General features: G+C 39.1%; 3 protein-coding genes across 3 annotated transcripts in view; 1 reads left to right on the top strand and 2 right to left on the bottom strand.

The window, feature by feature from the left end:
• rnf43 (ring finger protein 43) overlaps window positions 1-4,285 on the bottom strand; it is a 121,781-nt gene extending 117,496 nt beyond the window's left edge. Inside the window, exon 1 of the mRNA XM_015031841.1 lies at window positions 2,854-4,285. Within this exon, the coding sequence (XP_014887327.1) occupies window positions 2,854-3,063 (210 nt within the window). The 5' untranslated portion in view covers window positions 3,064-4,285. The remainder of the gene's footprint in view (window positions 1-2,853) is intronic.
• Window positions 4,286-4,804: 519 nt separating this feature from the next.
• Window positions 4,805-9,297, bottom strand: hsf5 (heat shock transcription factor family member 5). The gene is made up of 7 exons (XM_015031839.1): window positions 9,115-9,297; window positions 8,188-8,736; window positions 7,761-8,087; window positions 6,940-7,016; window positions 6,524-6,832; window positions 5,476-5,578; window positions 4,805-5,374 (listed from the first exon to the last, which is right to left on the bottom strand). Exons 2-6 carry the CDS (start codon window positions 8,678-8,680, stop codon window positions 5,510-5,512), a joined length of 1,275 nt encoding a protein of 424 aa, XP_014887325.1. The 5' UTR covers window positions 8,681-8,736; window positions 9,115-9,297; the 3' UTR covers window positions 4,805-5,374; window positions 5,476-5,509.
• A 1,061-nt stretch (window positions 9,298-10,358) lies between these two features.
• supt4h1 (SPT4 homolog, DSIF elongation factor subunit) lies at window positions 10,359-12,319 on the top strand. Its single transcript, XM_015031840.1, has 5 exons — window positions 10,359-10,562; window positions 10,697-10,803; window positions 10,936-10,991; window positions 11,767-11,820; window positions 12,134-12,319. The coding sequence occupies exons 1-5, from the start codon at window positions 10,494-10,496 to the stop codon at window positions 12,199-12,201; spliced, it is 354 nt and encodes a 117-aa protein (XP_014887326.1). The 5' UTR covers window positions 10,359-10,493; the 3' UTR covers window positions 12,202-12,319.
• The last annotated feature ends 7,914 nt before the right edge of the window (window positions 12,320-20,233 follow it).

The raw sequence follows: 20,233 nt of genomic DNA, 5'->3' as shown, positions 1-20,233 counted from the left end.
AAAAAAAAAAAAAAGACGACTTGTTGAAACAGGTTGGTGTGCTAACAAAAAGCATCCTGCAGCATAACAATTTCTGTGCACTGTGAGAACAGTTTTCAGAAGAGATGGTCTGCATAAAGTTTACCTTCCTGGTTTTAGACAGAACTGCAATCAATGATCTGACTACGCCTGTGTGGTTATGCGGGGAGGGAAACGAATGATTTAGGCCGCAGGTATTCTGAGCGTGGCACAGATCAGGACGGTTATCTTAAAGCTGGAAACTTCTTTTACTTATGTGTCCAAACGTGAACCACATAAACCTGTATTTATCCTTAGCGAAAAACAAAAACACTCATCTCCAAAACTCAGCAAGGTTTGGTGAGGTGAAGAAAAAAATAAAAACACTAAAGTAAGCTGGAAATCCCAGAGAGCTGGAAGCGCCTTTGATCCGAGCAGCGCCGTGATGTGCATCCGTAACACGCTTTCAACATCTCACACAAACTCTGCAAAGTCAGATGAGCTTTACCAGGAGAGGGAAAAACAGGGGAGGTTTTTAACCATGTCTAACGCAGGGCTTTCTCCGTGACGAAGCCGCGTGAAGCCTTACGGCAAACTGAAGCATCTGGCTAAATGTTCACAAGTAGCCCCACACCTGGTGAGTGAGGAGAGACGAGATCTTACAGGGCCTTGTTGTCTGCCGTCCCGTTCCTTTGGAGACGGTAAATAAATTCAAACAGGCCAGCTTTATAGCTTAATCCGCTCCTGAATGCTAAATATGCAAACTGAATTGGCCACATACTTAATATTTTTCAAGGCTAATATATAAATTTTTTTTATATCAAAATGGGGGAAAAACAAATAAACAAAGGGCGTTCATTGGTCTCAACACGATTAGCTGCTTTTTGAAAGCCTTGTGCCACACCTTGATATTAAATGCATCAGACGAACATCAGATTGCAAAAATAGCTGATGCGAAAAAGCGGTCGCGTTCAAAATCAAAAATCAAATCAAATTTTATTTGTATAGCACATTTCAGCATCAAGGCATTTCAAAGTGCTTTACATAATTAAAATAAAAACAGCATGTGACGCGTTGGAAAAGATGCGCCACCTACAGCAGTTGACAACCACAAGCCGACATTTTTACAAACCGAGTGTAATGAAATGTTTGTTTTCTGCTCTGGTGAAGGAATTTTGATCGTCTGTCAAGCTACGATAAGTACGACGTCAGGATGTGATTAAGCAGCTAAGAGACACTGAAATCTGCAATCCAAGCACACACAGTTCCAGTCAGATGTTAACATACACTCATCATCCATGAATCTAATGTGAATCGTGGCCTTTTGATTATGTATTTGAACTGTTCTTTTCTTTTCTAATCGCCGAGCTGCTGGCATAAATCTGCTGGAATATTGGATAACTGTGCTGATTGTAAATGGTATAGCTCATTTAATTCATTTGGGCATTTAGATCCTAAATGTTTCAATACGTGTAATTTGACACTAATCCAGAAGTTTAATGATTGCAATAAATTTCAAAGTCAGTTTTTTTTTTTTTAATGTGCGTTTGGGATAATTTTCCTGTTGCAGCACCGAAACGGGAAAACAAAACTCAAACGATGTAATGGAGAAGAATTGAAGGTTTTCTTTCTTCCTGTCGTCTGTGCAACGCAGAAGTAGCAGCAGCAGTGAGAGGCCCTCAGCATGATGCTACTACTGCCGTGCTTGCTAGTTGGTACTGGTGTTCGTAGGCTTAACACCTCTACAGGTGCTTGTAGCCTGCGAGTTCAATCCGTTTTTCTTCTAATCCTGATTTTTTTTTTCCTTCACAAAGCATTTGGCTTGTCCATGTAGGCAGCTGCAAATTGTCAGTTCTTCGAGAAGCAAGGCGCTTCTTTTTTTTTTTTTTTCTTTTTTGGTCGCTGTGGACATTGATGCCTCATCAGCACCTCACATTTCCTGATAGTTTTTGGATATTTCTTAAAATAAAACAAAATAATAATAAAAAAAGCACACACACACACACACACACACACACACGCACACACACACACACACAAAAAAAAACTTTTAACTGGGGGGATACTTTCTGTCAAATGGTGTTTCAACAAGACTGTGATCCCTCATACACCTAAAAACTAATTTTGGAATGGACAGAGCATGCTAACTGTAAGCTTATTTGAATTGTATGGACTATACCAGGTAGCAAAGCCATTTCTGGTAATAATCCAGAATCATGCCAGGATCTTGATGACATCTTCAACGTGTGTTGGGACATTTATGTAACTTTAGGAGGCTGTATGATGAAATGTGTAACCTTGAAACTGGTCATATTAAAATTAAACATCTCTTTTTAAGATCCTTTGGAGTTGAAAAAGTACAGGTCAAATGCATATTTAAATACCTGAAGTTAATTTGACACTCGCTGGGGCATGACTGTAAACTGCAGCTATAAAAACTGGCGGAGGTGTGAAAATCATTATCAGACAGTTGATGATGTGTAAACTGATAGAAACAGGTGGAGTTGGGGAGGAAATAAATCCCATCTCAATGAGGTGGGGCAGTGAAAGGCATGCTATGGTGGAATGACAATATCCGTATTCAATAAACGTGTTTCAGATGCACTTCCCCTCTTTTTTTCAAATATTAGTTATTTTTCAAAAAATACTTTTGAACGTTCCTGGTCCATTAAGGTAGTGGTTGCAATTCATGGATTTGCAATAAAAAGCAACTGAGCAAATGCACCTTTGCACAGTTTTGCAAAGTTGCATTTTCTAAAACAATAAAAAAAAAAAAATAAACAAAAACATCAAGTGCAGAGGCTTGATTAGATTAAAGGTAATGTCTTACTCAGTGGCCAGTGCATTACTCCTTACCTGCTTCAGCTTCCCTTGCGCATTGCCTGCACTTCCTCCCACGAACTCCCCTTTCAAAACGATGGGCTTCCCCGTGGGATCCTTCACCAGAGTCACGTTGATGACCGCTCGGAGTCCCGATTCCATGCTCGGCTGGCCCAGCACCACCTGCAGGGCCGCCATGAGCAGCCACGGCCAGAGCCCGGCGAGGCGCCGCAGAGGGACGGTCATGGCCTCGGCTGGAGCGGCGGTGCCCGGCCGCACATGGTGGACTTTGTCAGAAATATCAACCTAGCCTATATGAACAGGTCTCACTTCTTCTTTATTTTTTTTCTACCTCAGAAAACTACCTACCAAAGAAATGAGCTATAATCCAAACTGTTAATGATGAAGGGCTTCCATTAGAACTCCTTAAACTTCCATTCAGCATCTGGGTTAAAATATATACACATATATAAAACACTACAGGTTATGGTAGAGAATCTAGCAGGCCTAAATGAACCTGCATCCAGTGTTTATTAAAGTGAAAGGTGGAAACTCCAATGCAGCATGAAGGAACCTGAAGCGTGCACTGATTTCCAAAAACGCCGCTCTGCATCACACCAAAAACTCAGATCTCCTCGCTCGCAGGTTGTTTTCCTTAGAGATGAACTGGCGTAGCTATCCCTCTCCGCTGGCTCAAATCCCGGTCGTGCATCCGACTTGTGCTTTATATTGCAGTAAGACGTAATTCCGCGGCGTCTTTCAGTCACATTGTGCGAGCAAACACGAGCTGGGTGAAAGTGTCAGAAGAAGCGAGCCCGTCCCGTAGGCGCCGCATTTTCTGGATAAATCCACCGAAAACGCTCGAGAGTCACGGCTTGAACTTCAAAGGCTGGGATACAGGTTGCCGCCGGAGAGTTGGGAGCCATGCTGGCGGATAAAATGCGAAGCCGAAAAGTTGTGCAATGTGTTTTACAGCCGGGGAATTGTGAAAAAGTAATCCTCGAAGAAGCTGCTCGGTTGTGTTCTCGGTTCTATCTAATTATTAACAGGAACAAACGGACAGTTTTCTTGCTGAGCTTATAACTTTGTAACTAAACTGGCTCGGACGCCGAAGCGGCTTCTGTAAACCTGCCATTAACTGACGTTCTACAGTCGCTCCTTAATTAAACGAAAAAGAGGCAGGCTTCCCCCCACCGCCACCCCCGACTTCAGAGAGCCTCCGCAGCACATTGAGAAATTAGAACCGACCCTCCTGAGAGCACGCAGGGGAAAATGAATCGCTCATCAAAATTACAAACAAGTAAACGGGAAAAAACACCCCGAAATGTGTGAAAGAATAGTAGTCCAGCCTCCATGTAGTCCCCGCTGCACGTCGTTAGGGTCCTGAGACAGAGTGTACAGTTATGACACCGTCTCAAAAGTTTATCTCCCGGACTCTCTGTCGCTCCCCTGGGATCTCATTGTCACTCTACCTGCTCGTAGGCTTTGCTGCCTTCACGTGAAAGCCTAAACAGATTTTATTTTTCTGTCAAAATTTAACCATGGCAAAAAACAAACAAACAAACAAAAACACTTAGTAATTAATGACGAATAAATACAAACTAAAAGAGAGTTAATTCTGAGTCGTCTAAAGAGATTATGCTTAATTAATTAATTAATGTAATACTCTAAACTTAGTTACATTTTCTGTAACGTTATACTTATTTGAAAAGCCGAGGAACTATCGAGCACTATGTTTACATACTTAGGTGAACCCTATCAAAACGATGTAAAAATGCTAAATTTAAAAAATCTATTTCTAAAAAATAAATTCGTTCATTTACTTTGAATTTACAAATTACACGTGAAGGCAGCATGTAGAGAAGCTGAGGGTGGAGCTGCCCACGCCATCTAAACTAATAAAAAAAAAAAGCTAAATGGCTCCCCCTAGTGCCATGGAACACTTCCGCCGTACCAACAAATTCCTCGTAAATAAACCAGACAGCTGGAAAGTGTAGTCTGTTTTAATAAGAATGTTTTGCAGTGTGCTTTAAAAATCGTGACATTCACAGGTTTTAAATGCGTTTTAGACAAGAAATTAAATTAAAAATAAAAGCAATTTGTAGTAGGAAATATTCATATTTTTACCAAACATTTTTCTGACGTAAAAAAAAGAAAAAAAAACACTCACTAAGAAATGTAATTGAACAGAGGTTCTGTTTTCCGCAATGACACACACCACTGCTTTGAGTTAAAGTAGCTGAGTCGTACAACATTACAATTCATAAGAATCCTTTCCAAAGTCTTCATATCAAATTACAGTCCTTAAAAACATGCATACCTTTGATGTAAAATTTTAAATGGTTCAAAACAAACATACTACAGTTGAAATTATTCCAGTTACAGCGAAAAGCACAACGGCACAATCACAAAAGAAACTAAAGAGAAAAGATTTATATGAAAACAACATTTTCTTTTTTTGCACAGAAAGGGATCGTCAAAGTGGAGCCTGAAGTCGCACTGTGAACTCATTGTGGACACTTCTCGTCGCAAGCTGAATCGATCAGTGAGCTGAGATCTAAAAGGGAGATGTAACCGCCTGTCACTGACTCTAGATAACCATGCAGCCTCTTTCTTTCCACTACGTTTCCTCTAAATGTGCTCCTGTCATTGCCTTACCTAAGAAGCAAGTCCCTGTGCTGTCCTGCTCATCTTAATCCTGAACCGAGTTGCTAACCTCGACATTTACGAGCTCAGCATCATTGTCTTGATCAAAGTGAACCTTGCCGAGACACAGAGGAAGATGACAAAAAAATAATAAAAAAAAAACAAAACAATAAATAGATTTTAGTCTACTCATTCCTAGATTTATACTATCTAAACAGGTATGACGGTAAACAGAAGTTTTAAGTATTCCGCTCCATACAAGAAAAAGAAATCCAACTTGGTAAAAAAAAAATTTCCCCAGTTGTATCAAACAAAAGGTTGTGAAAACTAAAGGAGGACCAGCCATCGTGTTAAGATTATTTAGAAACTGCAGGAATAGTCAAAACATTAGGCAAAACTGTTATAAAAGCACTACTCTGTTTCTCAGTGAGTAATCTTACTTTTTAATAACATTATTGTCTATGCAATATTCAATAAGTTAAATTGTTTTTCCCAAGGAATAAATGAACTTAACTGTACCGTTCTACTTTAAAAAAAAAAAAAAATTAGTTTTAGATTTTTGATACCACAAATTCGTACTAAGCGTTTTGCTCTAATTTCTAGTGCAAATATCTCAGTACACTTAAAATAAGACAAAATTAACATACAAGTAACATTTTTAGCTAGATTTATTAGCTTGTTTTAAGTCAGTAATTCCTTAATATTGATTAAGGAATTGGCAAATCATTTCACTTATAACAAGACATTTTTCTCATAAGTGAAAAAGTGGAATTAGTACTTTTTTCATCAAGATTTAGGAATGATTGACCTAAAACAAGCTTCTATATATTACCAAAATGTAACTTGTAAGTAAATGTAAGTAAACTTTATGCTTTGTGTATAATTAACACACAAAAGCACAAAGGCACACATTAATAATAAAGATAATCATTCGCTAGTCTAAGCAAAGCCTGCAAATAGCAGACACAACATTTCCAGGTGTTTCCAATAAATTCACGGTTCATTTCCTTCAAGAGCAAATGTGAACTCCAATAAAGACGTGTTTGGCACCAAGACTTACCTCATATATAGTATCTTCAGCCATTTGCTCAGGTACTGAAACCACAAGTTCCTCCTCCTCCTTTTTAATTACAGTCGAAATGCTGTTTTTACATGCGACGGCATCCCTGGGGTCAGAGGCAGGCAGCGGCACGGAGACGGGTTTCTCTGCGCTCTCCACTTTCACCAGACAGGCACCGGGTGAAGTTTGCATCACCTCATCTGCAATCTGGAAAACTACATCTAAGTTAACTTCAGGCTTTTTCACTTCCTGGCTTTCGGGAGTTTGTAAGTTGCGGTTGGGGTCGAACACGGTCACAGGACCTTCAGCCTACATGAGTTAAAAAAAAAAAACGGATTCAGACGTCAATCATGTTTTAAAAACTGAGTTAATGATGAAAACATAAAAAAAAAATTAATTCACTCTTATTCACCGACCTGGTAAAAACGTCTGGGAGGAAACTGGAGGCCTGTTATATTCGGTGAGACAAGGTTCGGGTGGAAGCAAGGGCAAACTTCAAACAGGAAAAGAAATTGTAGAGCTTCAAGTCAGGACTTTGAGCTCCCGTGTGACTGCATCTGCATTTCCTCGCAGAAATATTCATATCGCATAAACCTTTTAGCATTTTCTCTCATTGTGACCACAAATGCCAATGTAACGTACTGCTACTATACGTGGTAGATCAATACCAAGCAGAATGTAGCTTTCAAGTTTCTTTTTTTTTTCATGCATTTCAATGCATCACTTTTTAATCTAAAATTACTTGCTAACAGATGCATACAGAAATGTCATAATAAAAAAATACCTCTGGAAGAAAACATGCTAGAGACTGCAGAAGACTTGAGACTGGTGTGTAGATTCACCTTTCAGAAGGGCAGTAAGCCTAAACATGCAACCAGGGTGGCAACGGACTCATTTAGATTATAAGAAAAACAAGGTTTAAAATTACCTAAAGTCCAGCCTTAAATCCAAGTAAGAATATGGAGAAAGACATAAATACTCTATTAAATATCATTAAGTTTGACCAATACTGCAAAGAAGATTTGAGGGAAAAATAATTTGCTAGATGTGAAAGATGATATAGAGACACTGACTGATTTGAGCTGCATTTGCAGAAAAAGGTGGTTCAATTTTTTGAAGTGGCAATAATATTTTAAAACCTACTATTCTGAAAACTGTGTAACCTTTTAAGTAACTTTTCAACAACTGCTTGCCTCTGTTGATTTGTCAACTCGCACTATTACAACCTTTGCCTTACCTGTGGGATAGTAGCCAGGTTGATACTGGGGATTCCGAGGACTAAAACTATTGAAATGCGTTTCTCCGTTGCCCATACGAGGTAGGAAGCCCTGCTGAACATGCAGGGTTTTGGAGTTTGAGGACCCTCCGGTGTAAGGGTGCCTCAAAGGCATCGGCTCGTCTTTCACCAGGGGCAGAGTGGTAGAGGAGAGAGCCGCACCAGGAACCCTGCGCAGGTACCGTGGTGGCACTGGGGTTCCACTCTGAGGTCTCATAGTCTGGGATTTATGGGGATGGTATGGATGCGCTGGTGACTGGTTTGAGGGTCGCGGAGGCAAGAAGTATCCTGGACCAAACACAGTTTGACATGGACAAATTATTATTATTATTTTTTTTTGTTAATTCTGGTCAATATTAACAACAGGAGTTCATCAGGTCTCACTTACTTCCTTTTAGGACATTGTCTTTGCCGTCTGTGCTGAAACCTAATCGCTGGTATCGGTTAGGGTTGGGAAGCCTGGAGCTTATGTCCTGTCCGGCTTTAAGCTTGGCTTTGTTATCCACAGTGAGTCTGACGAGATTCTCCAAAAGCTGAGGGCAACTCCGCTGAAAGTTCGGGTTGTGAAAATGATGATACAGCCTGTTGCCCGCTTCCTCTTCGTGGTCTGCGGGCAGATCGACCTTTTTAAATCCATACAGGTTGAGCTGGCGGACGAAGCTTGAGAAGTTGGTGGTCTTAAAGGTGTCGGTGCTGTTGAAGGTTCTGGAGGTGGGGGACAGGATCTGGGTCTCGAAGAGCTGCTGGTCGATGACAATCACCTGGCCGCGGCTGTCCCAGCGGATGGCTCCGTCTGCCGGGTTGTTCACCAAACGCCAAAGCTTGGCGGGGAAAATATTGGGGTTGATGTTGCCGGGGTTGAAATTGTTGGCATCATCCATGCTTTCATCTGTATAGCTGGAACAGGAACAGGCTATGTTAAGTGGCAGGGCTTCCTCTGAAAAAGCAACGGACATCATGGGGCTAACTTAGCCGTTGTAACCAAGTAGCTAGTAGTCTCGTTCTTGGAGACCAAATGTAATAAAAGCCCAAATTCATTATCTAAAAATGACATAACGCTAATTATTACAAATAATAATAATATCGTGAGTGGAAACTTAAGGAAATTTCTGAAAATTGCAAGAATGTTCAGCAATATTCGAGCATTGCTGTTAGCAGTTATGAAACGTTGGCTAACTTTAGCAAAAGCCTCGCTAAACGGCTTTAAACTAAAACAAACCTATTTGTGACGTTATTTAAGACTACCTAAAAAGTCAAATATATATTTTTGAAATATTTAGTGCTAGAATAAACCAAGACTCAGTTGTAAACATACCTTGGGTCACTGTGGCTCAAACTGTTGGGAATTCCCAAAATCGTTGGAGCTGTTGGAGGTCTGACGTTTCCATGGTAACCTGATTCTGGCTCCAACTGTCTCCATTAAATCAAAATTCAGTTCAATTGAGGAATACTTTATTGATCCAAAAGGGAAATTAAATATCGTTGTAACTCTTGTAGCACTCTGTGCTACAGCACATCTGGAGAAGCTTCTGACTAAAGCTTCTGACTGTTGTTCCATGACGGCCTCAAAGAGGATGCTCAGGGTTGTCCAAAATTGATTTAAACCATTTCAAATGGTTTAAATTTGATGTGAAACCATAAGAAACAATTATGGAATAGAAATTACATTCACTGTCTGACACTGAAACAAATTGTTACACATAAGATGCACCAAAATCCTTCTGAGTTATGCATTTTACCAAATTAGAAAATCATGAAAATGGGAATTTTAAAATTTAATAAAAGTGAAACTCGTAGATTCAGTATGTAATTTATTTATCTAAAATATATTCCCATTTGTCATAATTATTGCTTATGGCCAATAAAAATCTTAAACACTGTATCTCAGAAAATTTATACATGATGCCAACCAAAACAAAAATTACTTTTAGAAAAGAATTTTGATGGTAAAGTCTTATGTCCTGCACAAATGACAGTTTGAGTGGAAGGAAGAAGTGTGCACTAGCAACAGGAATAACCACAGTCTTGAAGGAATTGTGAACCAAAGCCAATTTAAGAATTACACAATGCGTGGACTGAAGCAGAAGGAGTCAGTTATTCAAAAGTCACCATACAAAGATGGAAAGTGTTCATTCTATTAATCAGAGACAGCCTGGGGGACGAAACTGCAACTCCTTACCACCAGTCTAAAAGCAAAAGTCTATAAACAATCTGTGTCCAGGATGTGTGGGGTCTGCATAGAAAAATAACTATCAATGTGTCATTTGAAAATTTAGGAGTTTCTCAGATGGAGGTAAAGTCATTTGAGTACAGAGAGAAGAGGGTTTGCTAGAATACACAAATACGTTAATATGAATTATTGTAAATTGAATGCTGAATTTTATTGGAATGATTTAAATTAATTGTCTTTCGGCAGCAGAGTAGATTATTTACACATCCGGAAACATTACAACCCATAGTCCTGTAAAGATATTCATTAACGGCTCTGGTATTAATATATCTTTAAGATGTTTCAAAACTGATCGCTTCCTGGGATTTTGTTTTTAATCAGGCACACAATTAGGACGCCATAGTGTGGGTCCTAGAGCTTCCTACTACGTCATTAGTCGTCGCTTAAAAAAAATACATAGCCACAAACATTAGCCAGTCTAATACCTTGTATTATAGCGGTACATTCTTAAGAAATTTAAAATAATGGCACTGGAAACGGTGCCAAAAGACCTTCGCCACCTCCGGGCCTGTCTGCTGTGTTCTCTTGTAAAGGTAAACCTAGTAAAGACACATTTAGCGTCTATGCTAACTGTTAGCTTTCCTGTCGCATTTGTTTTTCTATTTTTAATTTACCTCTGCTTAATTCATCTCTTCTGTTTGTTTTGGGGGGGTTTCGCCGTCTTCAGACCATCGACCAGTTTGAATATGACGGTTGTGACAATTGTGAGTCGTACCTCCAGATGAAGGGGAACAGAGAAATGGTTTATGAATGCACAAGTTCTTCGTTTGATGGGTAAACAATCACTCAACAGTCAACATGTTGCAACACTGACTTACCATGTACAGCACTTTGGTGAACAGGAAAAATAAAAATAATTAATTGTTGACTTATTGAAATGTTAATTTCCTTCCTGTGTGTTCCCAGAGTTGTAGCCATGATGAGTCCTGAAGACAGCTGGGTGGCTAAATGGCAGAGAATAGGTAAAACTACGGCTATAAGTGCTGTGCACCTCGTTTTACATTATGTGATAAATTGTGACCCCAAACCTTTTTTACTGATTCGAGTAAATATAAGTTCATTCATGATATGATGTTTATTCAACCATCATGTCACATTTGTTACTGTAGAGAATCATATTTTAAAATAAACACGAATAAAAAAATTCCACTTCATATAATACAAAAATACATTATAAATACATCTTTTGACCAACTCTCTCATTTTAGAGTGCTGAAAGGTATTTAGTTCAACTGTTTTGTTGATATTAGTTGCTCTTTGTTTAAACTTCAGTTAGTTGTAAGGATTAGTTAAATCCTTCACATTATGTATCTTGGAATCCAAAATTTTCCCTTCACAAAAGAACTGACTCCACTTGTTTTATTTACTAAACACCGTCCTACAGGTTTTGGTCATTTCACCACAGTAGTTATTCAAATTATGTGTTTGCCATTTGTTTCTGATATATTTGCTGAAGACCAATTTAAACATTACCTAAATGTCAAAGACGTTTATTTGTTCGTACTCTGGTTTTATGAACAGAATTACAGAAATTGCTAAAAAAAAAAGAAAAAAAAAAGATATTAATTACCTGGACTTTTCTTACAGCTGCAATAGTCTGAACAGCAGTTTCCTTATATATGAAATTTCTGTTCATTTACTCCACCTGACCCTTTACGCAATAAAATCATCGCAATTCAGTATTAATTTTCTACGCTTAAAACGAGTTCAAATAACATTTCTTTGTTTCTTTCACAGGTAACTGCAAGCCGGGTGTATACGCAGTGTCAGTGACAGGCAGGCTACCTCCAGGTAATAAACCTACTGCAAAGCAGACACACTCAGCAGAAATGTTTTTGTCTCTGCAATAACTGTAGCCTGCCCATAATGCTACAAAAACATGACATAATTCGGAGTATCAGTTATGGAGCAGGAGGAATATCTTATTTTACCTCATTTTTTTAAAGAGCCAATCTGACACCGCAAGGCAACCAGACCCGCCATACTGTCTACCTAAAATGCAGAAAATACAATGCAAAAAAAGTTAGATGATTTTGCTGTTTAGTGTTTTGTTACTAAGCCTTCTTGCCTTTCACGTTGCTAATGATTGTCTCCTTTTTCCAAGGTGTGGTGAGGGAGCTGAAAAGCAGAGGAGTGATGTACAAATCCAGAGACACAGCAGTGAAAACATAACTCGTTCAGTTTCCTGCTTTCTTGTCTTTGTGCAACAGCACATTTAGTCGTATACATCTTTTTTGATCCTGGTTCTCTTTGTCATGATAAAAATAAAAGTCTTTTTTTTATTTTAACCATAATGACTGTCTGATCTTTGCATGTTCTAGAACTGAAAATGTCAATGAGGTCAGGGAACAGGTGGTCACCGCTCTTCTTCTCTGCGCTCAGACTTTTGTTTTGGACAGTGAAGAAGCCGGTGAGAAAGCTGGAGAAGGCGCTGCCTGCCAGAAGGGGGCTAAAAATAGCTCAGTTCTGTGTGCGGAGCAAAGTGAGACAGACTGCAGGATGACACAGCAGTTTTGTTGCCGAGTAACAAACCACAGCCGAGGAAAAGACGCAAAGCAGTGGAGTCATTGGAAAGAACAACTGCTGTCACGTTCATTTACTGATGAAAGCGATGCAGCCCTGGTCCGTGGAAACTACGGTGATCAAATGCTTAGTCACTTAGATTTTGGAAATTCCCCCATGTTTCTTGTGATGAGAAAAAAAAAATAGAACAGGACTGGCCTTTCATTTTCTGAACTTATTAGAGTTACCGTGATTTATTGTTAGCTCTGTCTCTGTCTGGGTTAGGCTAGTTTTATGCAGAAACACTCTTGAGACTAGATTTGGGTGCTTTTTTCAAAGTGAATTGAGCATCTTTATGAAGTTTGTCACCAGCATGAAGTGCTCTAAAATTTTCAGGTAGATTAAAATTAAAAGCAAAATTTACTTTAATCTGACTCAGGCCTTTGCTTCCACTGAGCAACAGTTCAGTCCTTTTCCTCCTTACCTAGATGAGAAGTTTCTAATATCTGTGGCTTGTGAATAATTTAAAAATTGACACCTTTTTCTTTCCACTCAACTTTCCATTTGTATATTTGAATTAACGTACAACAGACCCATAGTGACTTACTCTCCTGTGAGGGGTGACATCAGTTTCCCCGATTATTTTGTAGGATATAAACATTTCTAGACTAAAGATCCTTTTAAAAAAATTACTTATCTTTTTTTTTTTGAGAAACTAAATTTCGTCTTTTCATCAGCTGAAAGTCATAATAATCAAAATAAACATAAATATAATGTACGAGTTTCATTTTTCAAATTGAGCTAATGAAGTAAATTCAGTTTTCAACGATGTTCGGTGTTACTGAGAATTACCTGTATGCACTATAGACTGTAATCAACTCTAATCACTGTGATCAGTCTGGACAGTTGCACAAACATCCTTGTTCTTATTAATCTGGGCCACAAGATGGCGCCTTCTACTGAGTTTCTCTTGTTCGTAGGACACGCTCCGCCTGTCTCCTTCCTGGTGTCCATCACCAAAAAAGCCTCCGGTGTAACCAGAAGGGATCTTTCAGTTTTAGTTACTGCCGTGGTTACAGTTTCACATACAAAAGAATAACGTCTCAGGTTGCTTGGTTGTTATTGTCATCTGGTTGCGTGACACAGGAATTAGTCCCATTTATGTCCCGAAGGCCTGCAGGTCGTCTGATTTCACCTTTTTTTTCTTTTTTACTGATGCATCAAAGTCACGCACACTGAGGACTTTCTATATCTGTTAAAGTGGGCAGAGGGAGCAGCGCATTTTGCTTATAGCTGCTGCGGTGCTGATGTAATGTAAGTCTTTAGTGAAAGTCCGGTATGACACTCCTAGCTTAATCTGACAACACACCCAAGGTGAAAACATGGAGACCAAATATCAAGCTCAGCGAAATAACCGTTTTTTAACATTTTACTTCATAAAGGCTCACATTTGATGGACAGTTGTCGCAGTTCCTTTTATCCAGAAATGCTTCTGTTTACTTTAATGAAAGGCCACAAAGGACGGTGGTAAATAGGAAGACGGAATGACGTGCAAACCATGTAGCTGAGAATAAGGAAACCAGTCCTTTCTCTTTTCTTTTCTGTCGTGGTTGCAGAAGTAGGCAGTGGGTTTTTACAGCTACTGCTGCTGTTTAAAGAAAAATAAAAAGCTGCCGTAGCAGAATAAAAAAGATATAGATGTAGAAGTTTTTTTTTCTTTCACATCTAATTCAATACAGCAATTCATGATGTCAAATGCTTTGTTTTTACCAAACTGAATTTATGTGAAGTATTATGGAAATGCTGATTCAGTCAGCACAAACAAAATAAGAAACAGCTGGGGAAAATAACTTGTCAAACATCTGATATGTCACACACACACACACACACACACACACACACACACACACACACACACATACACACACACACACACACACACACGCAGTACACTGACACTATCAAATAAACTTGAGCACAATTTACAAAGCTACAGAAGAAAGATAAATGTTGGTGTTATTACACCCTGATGGAAATAAAGTCATGATATAAATGCTTTATCTCACAATATGGGTTTTTACAGCTAGAAAACTTTATAACCTATTGTTTTTCAGAAGTGGGAAACTGTTCAACTGTTCGTTTAAATGTTAGATTTCATCAAACTATTTGCTGTTGAATAACAAAGGATGTGGAACCCCAGGTGATTTTGGCTGCTGTAGATTTTACATTTCTCATGTTACAACCACTGTATTTTATTTCCATTTTACATGACAGACCAACATAAAGTAGCATATAACTGAACACTGCTATCCTGAAACCTGTATAGGTAAACAGAATTCGCCTGTCTATAATTTAATATAAGGTTCACTTCCAGCAGAACAACGACCCTAAGCATACAGCCAGAGTGACAATGGAGAGCTCTAGATCAAAGTGTATTTATAATAAGTAACAATGGCTTCACAATTCAGCAAGGTCCAAACATATCCAAATGAGAATCTGCGGATCGGTTTGAAGACTAAAGTTTACAGGTGTTGTCAAATACGGATGTAGTAATGTTTCTAGATGGCCCGAGTTGATAGAAAACATAATCCTAAAGGTTTCCTGCAGGGAAACGGTAAAAAGACTGAAACTTATATTGGGCTTTTTCAGTCATACTGACCACTCAAAGCACTTTACACCAGGGCCACACTCACGCACTCAAAAACATTTATGCACCAATGCACAGTAACCATGGGCACTTTGATGCGTGGAGGCTGGAATCAAAGCTGCAGTCCTCCAATTTCAAGACAACTACTGAGCCACAGTCGCCCCAGAAATAAAGTTCTGTACTTTTCTGTCTTGGAGAAGCTAAACACATATAAACCCAAAAGGTTTCAGATTTCTATGAAACACTGTTGCTATCAAAGTCAAAATTGTGCCCTATTTTGTGTTGATCTGTCACAAACAAGATAATACACTTTTGCCAGATGTTCACTCATTCATAGGAAAGATCTTTTAGCAGGATAGAAACAATAAAGGAAGAACTGTAACGACGAGCTGACATTAGCACTGTTGAAGGGATTAGGTAGCATAAAGGTTAGCTTAGTGACACTGACATGTGCTAATGCTATGGCTAGGTCTAAAACAGGTGACATTATACTCTTAGTTTACTACTGTTTTGACTCCTAAATAAGGATGTAAAGATAAAATAAAATAAAAAACAAGTTTCATACAGATGTCTTGTGTCTAAGTGTTTTAAAATATTTCAACATAAAATACCAAAATGGTAAAACCGGGCTAAGGTTAGCTGCGCTTAACGAAGCACGCATCTACAGAGCAAAAAAAAAGAAAAGAAAAGAAAAAAGAAAGAAGCGAATTTATCTTTCTGTTGTGGTCTTGTTTTCACACGAACAGCTAAAAGAATGAAATTACATCTAGGGCTGAAGCAGGAAATGAAGAAAAAACAGCTCAACATAAATGGGTGGGAAGTTAATGGGGAAAGGAAGAGAAAGGCTTGCAACAATAAAAAGAATATAGAAAACGAGAGGACGCTACAAAACTTCAGCAGTACGTTAGCCTCTGTCTCGACTAGAAAAGTGAACCGGGCAGGTGCAGTTTAGATATCGACCTCTGACCTCTGGGGGAAATTGTGAAGACATATCTGATACTGAATTAGCATTCTGTACCAGAAAATGCTAATTCTTTTCTCATAATTTCTTTCATGCTAGTGTTTTTAGGAGAAGAAAAAAAATCAGTTATTCAAATCCATGGGGTGTTAAGTGTTACTTTCCACTGTGAGCTGTCTAGAGAACGGCATAATTTAGCCTTTCATTTATGGCTGAAGACAGTCATCAAAAGAGAAAACCACAACCCTCAGGTTGTGCACCTTCACGCGTTAGCTCCGCGCTCGCATGTGCGGATGGGCTCACAAGCATTAACCCCATGTCTGCCATCCTGCGCTAAAGTGGCTGATTTTCAGCCACTTTTTTTCCTTTTCTTCCTCCTCCAGTGCGAGTGGAAGCTCTGTCGCCTTTAAAACAACACGTGGGTGAAGTCATTTCACGAGAGCTGAGCTAAAAACAAAACCGAGAACTTAGCTCAGACGACCACAGGCGTTGCCAGAAAGGCTTTCAGCTCCACCCTTTAGAGTCTCCCACACATAGGGCTTTGTTGAAGCACACCCTTCACTTTTACACACACACACACACACACACACACACTAACAGAGAAACACCAGCGAGGCCTCTCGACTCTTGTCTTTTGCCCTTATTTGGCTACATCAGGTCTTTGAGCTAAACGGAAAGCGTCAGATCAGTAAGCGAGGTGTGGAGTACAGGTTTGAGCGAGAGCAATTTACCTCATCAGATTTCGTTTGTGCTTTTTCTGAAATGGACATCACAGAGAGGGGGAAGTAGGAAAGTCAAAACGTAGAATGGACATTATCAATAAAGCCCCACACATGCTCAAACCGATGTGTTAGAGTTGGCGTTTCATTAGGCTGACAACACTTCCTCTCCCCGGCAGACCAGAAAGCGGCTTTAGAAGCGAGAGCAGCTCAGCGACCCGAGGGCTTTCAATTCCTTTTCAAAGAAGCAAGGCCTCACCGGTCTGACCCAGTTCAGTCGGGTTGTTCTGGAGTACGACAGAATTGGAAAAAAATAAAATAAAATTCTGTTTTGTTCCTGGTAACATACAGGACAGCACAAATGTTTTCTACTTTTAGGTTTTTTTGGGTCAAAATTAGATCTTTTAGAGTTTTTAGGTCAAACTCATTTCCATTTAGGCCATATCGAGATCATGAATAACCCACTAGCAAAATGTTAAAAGTATTAATAAATATCTGTGTCTGGAATCAGTAAATACTTTGCGAAATAAATAATATGGAAGACATTTTTAAAATCGATGTAATGTGGTAGTACACAGATAAAAAAAAAACGCTTTAATTTGATTAATAGAAAAATATTTAAGAAAACAAGAGTATTTTTGGAGATTCTTATGTTTTCCTCAAGAGTCTCATAGGGCCACAATTGGATTTGACATATTTTAGATGATGAAACACTTCTTAAAATCTGGAAAATATAATTTTGGGGAAATACAAAAACAGTTTTCAATGATGATTGTATATATGGAGGGGAAAATAGCCACCAAAAGCAACCTGGTGCTATGCGGGAAAGTTTCAGTTACGTTAATGTTTAAATGGTTTCTTGATTCAACAGGAGAGGCTTTGACCAGACTTGGGTGGTTAGTAGTAAACTAAACAAAAAATGTGGCTAATTACAATTAAGCTGTGATCTAATAAAGGAAGTGATTACTATGGATATTTTTTTTATATATATATAAATGAAAAAAGATGTTTAAAAACAGCTTTTTTTTTGTATTTACCAAGGTTGTATCTACGTGCTATTAAAATTTATTTCATAATCTGAAAGATGTAATTATGACAAGGAAAAAACTAAACAACAACAAAAAAATCATTATGTAAATGTAAAAATACAAAACAAAAAGAGAAACAAGAGATAAAGCCAAACAAATCAACTGGGTCTCCTGCGAGTTACCATGGAGACAGAAGTTCAGAGGTCAGACTTCAGCAGAGCTATAGCTGGATTTTCTGCTTTGATGTTTTGTGTTTTTTGTTGTTGCAATTTTTAAATAAATGTACTGCGTTACAAAGGACAATAATTTTCTCCATCATGAAGTTAAGGTTGGGACAGTAAACGGGTGCAAAAAAGATAAGGAGAGAAATCTTTGGACAAAACAATTTACAAAAATCTTTCTGGATTGTTCTCGCTTACCCAAATCCGCTTTATTTACAACAAAACAATAAAAACATCTTCACTTCTGAGCTTTCGCATAGTTTTAGGGACAACTAAAAGCGGCTGGTGGGCTGATCCCAGGGCCTGCAAAGGAAGATAAGGCTGGAGTAAATCAGAGATCATTTAGTCACTAACAAGCCAACATTGAGAGGACATGATGGGTGATGTGTTCATGTCTGTGTGCGCGAGCAGCAGCATTGTGAACAAGCTAAAGATACAAAATGGACGGTTGACTGAGACCGGCTTTATGTGTATTCCTGCAGTCGAGATTAATGTTTTATTCTGTCTTCAGTTAGAATGATGATAATCCGTTGGGATAAAGTTCCAGAAATGTTTTTGCAACACTTACCTGATCTGTTTGGCAAACTGACTCCCAAATTGCAGACATGCCATTTGGCGAATGACAACTGAAAAGCAGGTTGTGTGAGGCACTATTAGGCCAGTTTTGCTTTTACTGAAGCTAAAAAAAACAAACAAACTCCGAGCCATCCAAGCATGGATTATTAGAGGAAGGTAAATCTGGCAATCGTCACTTCTCTTCAGCTCACCTTTTAACGATTTAGGGCTAGGAACTGTGCGCTGAACGTTTCGGTTTTCTGACAGTCCTGCTGCTTTTTCTTCTAAATGATCCACTATTTCAAAGAGTTCTCAATGTAATGAACCCTAACAAGGCTCCCCAGGCCTGGATCACAGATCCACCACCGTAGTTAGCAAGTGGGGATGATGTCTCTTTCTATCCGTTGTTCGAAACCCAACCCACCAGGAGTGTTTGTTGCCAGTCGCGGACTTTCGCGATATCTATGTACTCAAGCTTCTTGTCGACTCTTGGTGTTCTCAAGAAGTCACTGCTGCCATTCTCTAAGAACTTCTTTCATCCTCTGCCTAGCCTCCTTTCCATGTGTATGGGTAGAAATATGGGGTCTTTAACTTGCCTAGCGACAGGCGGCCTCTGTCACCTCATACATACTCAAAGGAAAACAGAAAGTCATGGATTATTAACTTGAATTCTTACAAACTCTCATCCCTTAGTTGAGTAAATGGATTGGTTGGGAGCACCAATGACTGTGCCACAGGTTATTTATTTGATAAGTTTTTTTAAACTTGGAACCTCCTATTTTCCTACTGAATGTTAATTTTCCCAAATTTACACGCCAATAAATATCCAGCACTGTGTACACATCTCTCTTTGTTTCTGTGCAGATCAGTTTCAGTTCAGTGTACATCTCCTAGATCCAGGAGGAACCCGGGTGGTTCGGCTGTGCCGACACCCAGCTGCAGCTTTCTGGGGGTTGGGAGCAGGGAGTGGAAATGGCTGACGGCCTAGATAAGGTCTATCTGGAGAGGCAGCCTTGGGCTGGGAAATCATCGCTCCGCTGGTCACAAGAGGAGGTGGGATAACTTCCTACATGGCAAATCTATGGATGACTGAACACAGGCAAGACATGTTCCCCATGAAACCGGGGTATTCTCCCCTCACAAAGACCGCAAAGAAGCTACCATCACAAACTCCATGAATTTTAAGGGCATTTTTAGGTGGAAGGCAAATACAAAGTAGAGCACGATTGCAAATTGGAGGGAATATTTTTGGCTTTCAAAACTAAAAACCTGAAAATTTGTTGTATTCCTTGCTGTTCTCTAACAAACCTCCCCAGAGAGGAGCTGGATTCATAGAGATTACATCACACACAGGAAGACTCAACTTTGTTTACTTATTAGACGACTTCTGAAGGCAATTTGCTGTATTGCAGTTTGTTCAAGATGTCAGATTAAAGGGGATGAAAACAAACATAATAAAAGTGAGCTCCATCTACTATTTAGAGAGCTTCTGAAAGCAAAGAGCTCTCTAAATAGATAGAGCTAAATTTGGCTTCCAAATTTCACTAAATTTGAAAGCCATGTATCATTTTGCT

Source organism: Poecilia latipinna, unplaced genomic scaffold (assembly GCF_001443285.1).
Source record: "Poecilia latipinna isolate Pla-1442-1.1 unplaced genomic scaffold, P_latipinna-1.0 Scaffold220, whole genome shotgun sequence".
NCBI lineage: Eukaryota > Metazoa > Chordata > Actinopteri > Cyprinodontiformes > Poeciliidae > Poecilia > Poecilia latipinna.
This window is presented reverse-complemented; position numbering and strand designations above follow the sequence as displayed.

Bases quoted from the DNA above. Each gene is read 5' to 3' on its own strand.
- hsf5 (XM_015031839.1), bottom strand. From the start codon at position 8,680: ATGGATGATGCCAACAATTTCAACCCCGGCAACATCAACCCCAATATT. The intron at 7,017-7,760 runs GTAAGGCAAAGG...TCCTGTTTGAAG, and splicing joins ACCTGGCTACTATCCCACAG to TTTGCCCTTGCTTCCACCCG. The intron at 5,579-6,523 runs GTAAGTCTTGGT...TGTCTCGGCAAG, and splicing joins CTGAAGATACTATATATGAG to GTTCACTTTGATCAAGACAA.
- supt4h1 (XM_015031840.1), top strand. From the start codon at position 10,494: ATGGCACTGGAAACGGTGCCAAAAGACCTTCGCCACCTCCGGGCCTGT. The intron at 10,804-10,935 runs GTAAACAATCAC...GTGTGTTCCCAG, and splicing joins ACAAGTTCTTCGTTTGATGG to AGTTGTAGCCATGATGAGTC. The intron at 11,821-12,133 runs GTAATAAACCTA...CCTTTTTCCAAG, and splicing joins GACAGGCAGGCTACCTCCAG to GTGTGGTGAGGGAGCTGAAA.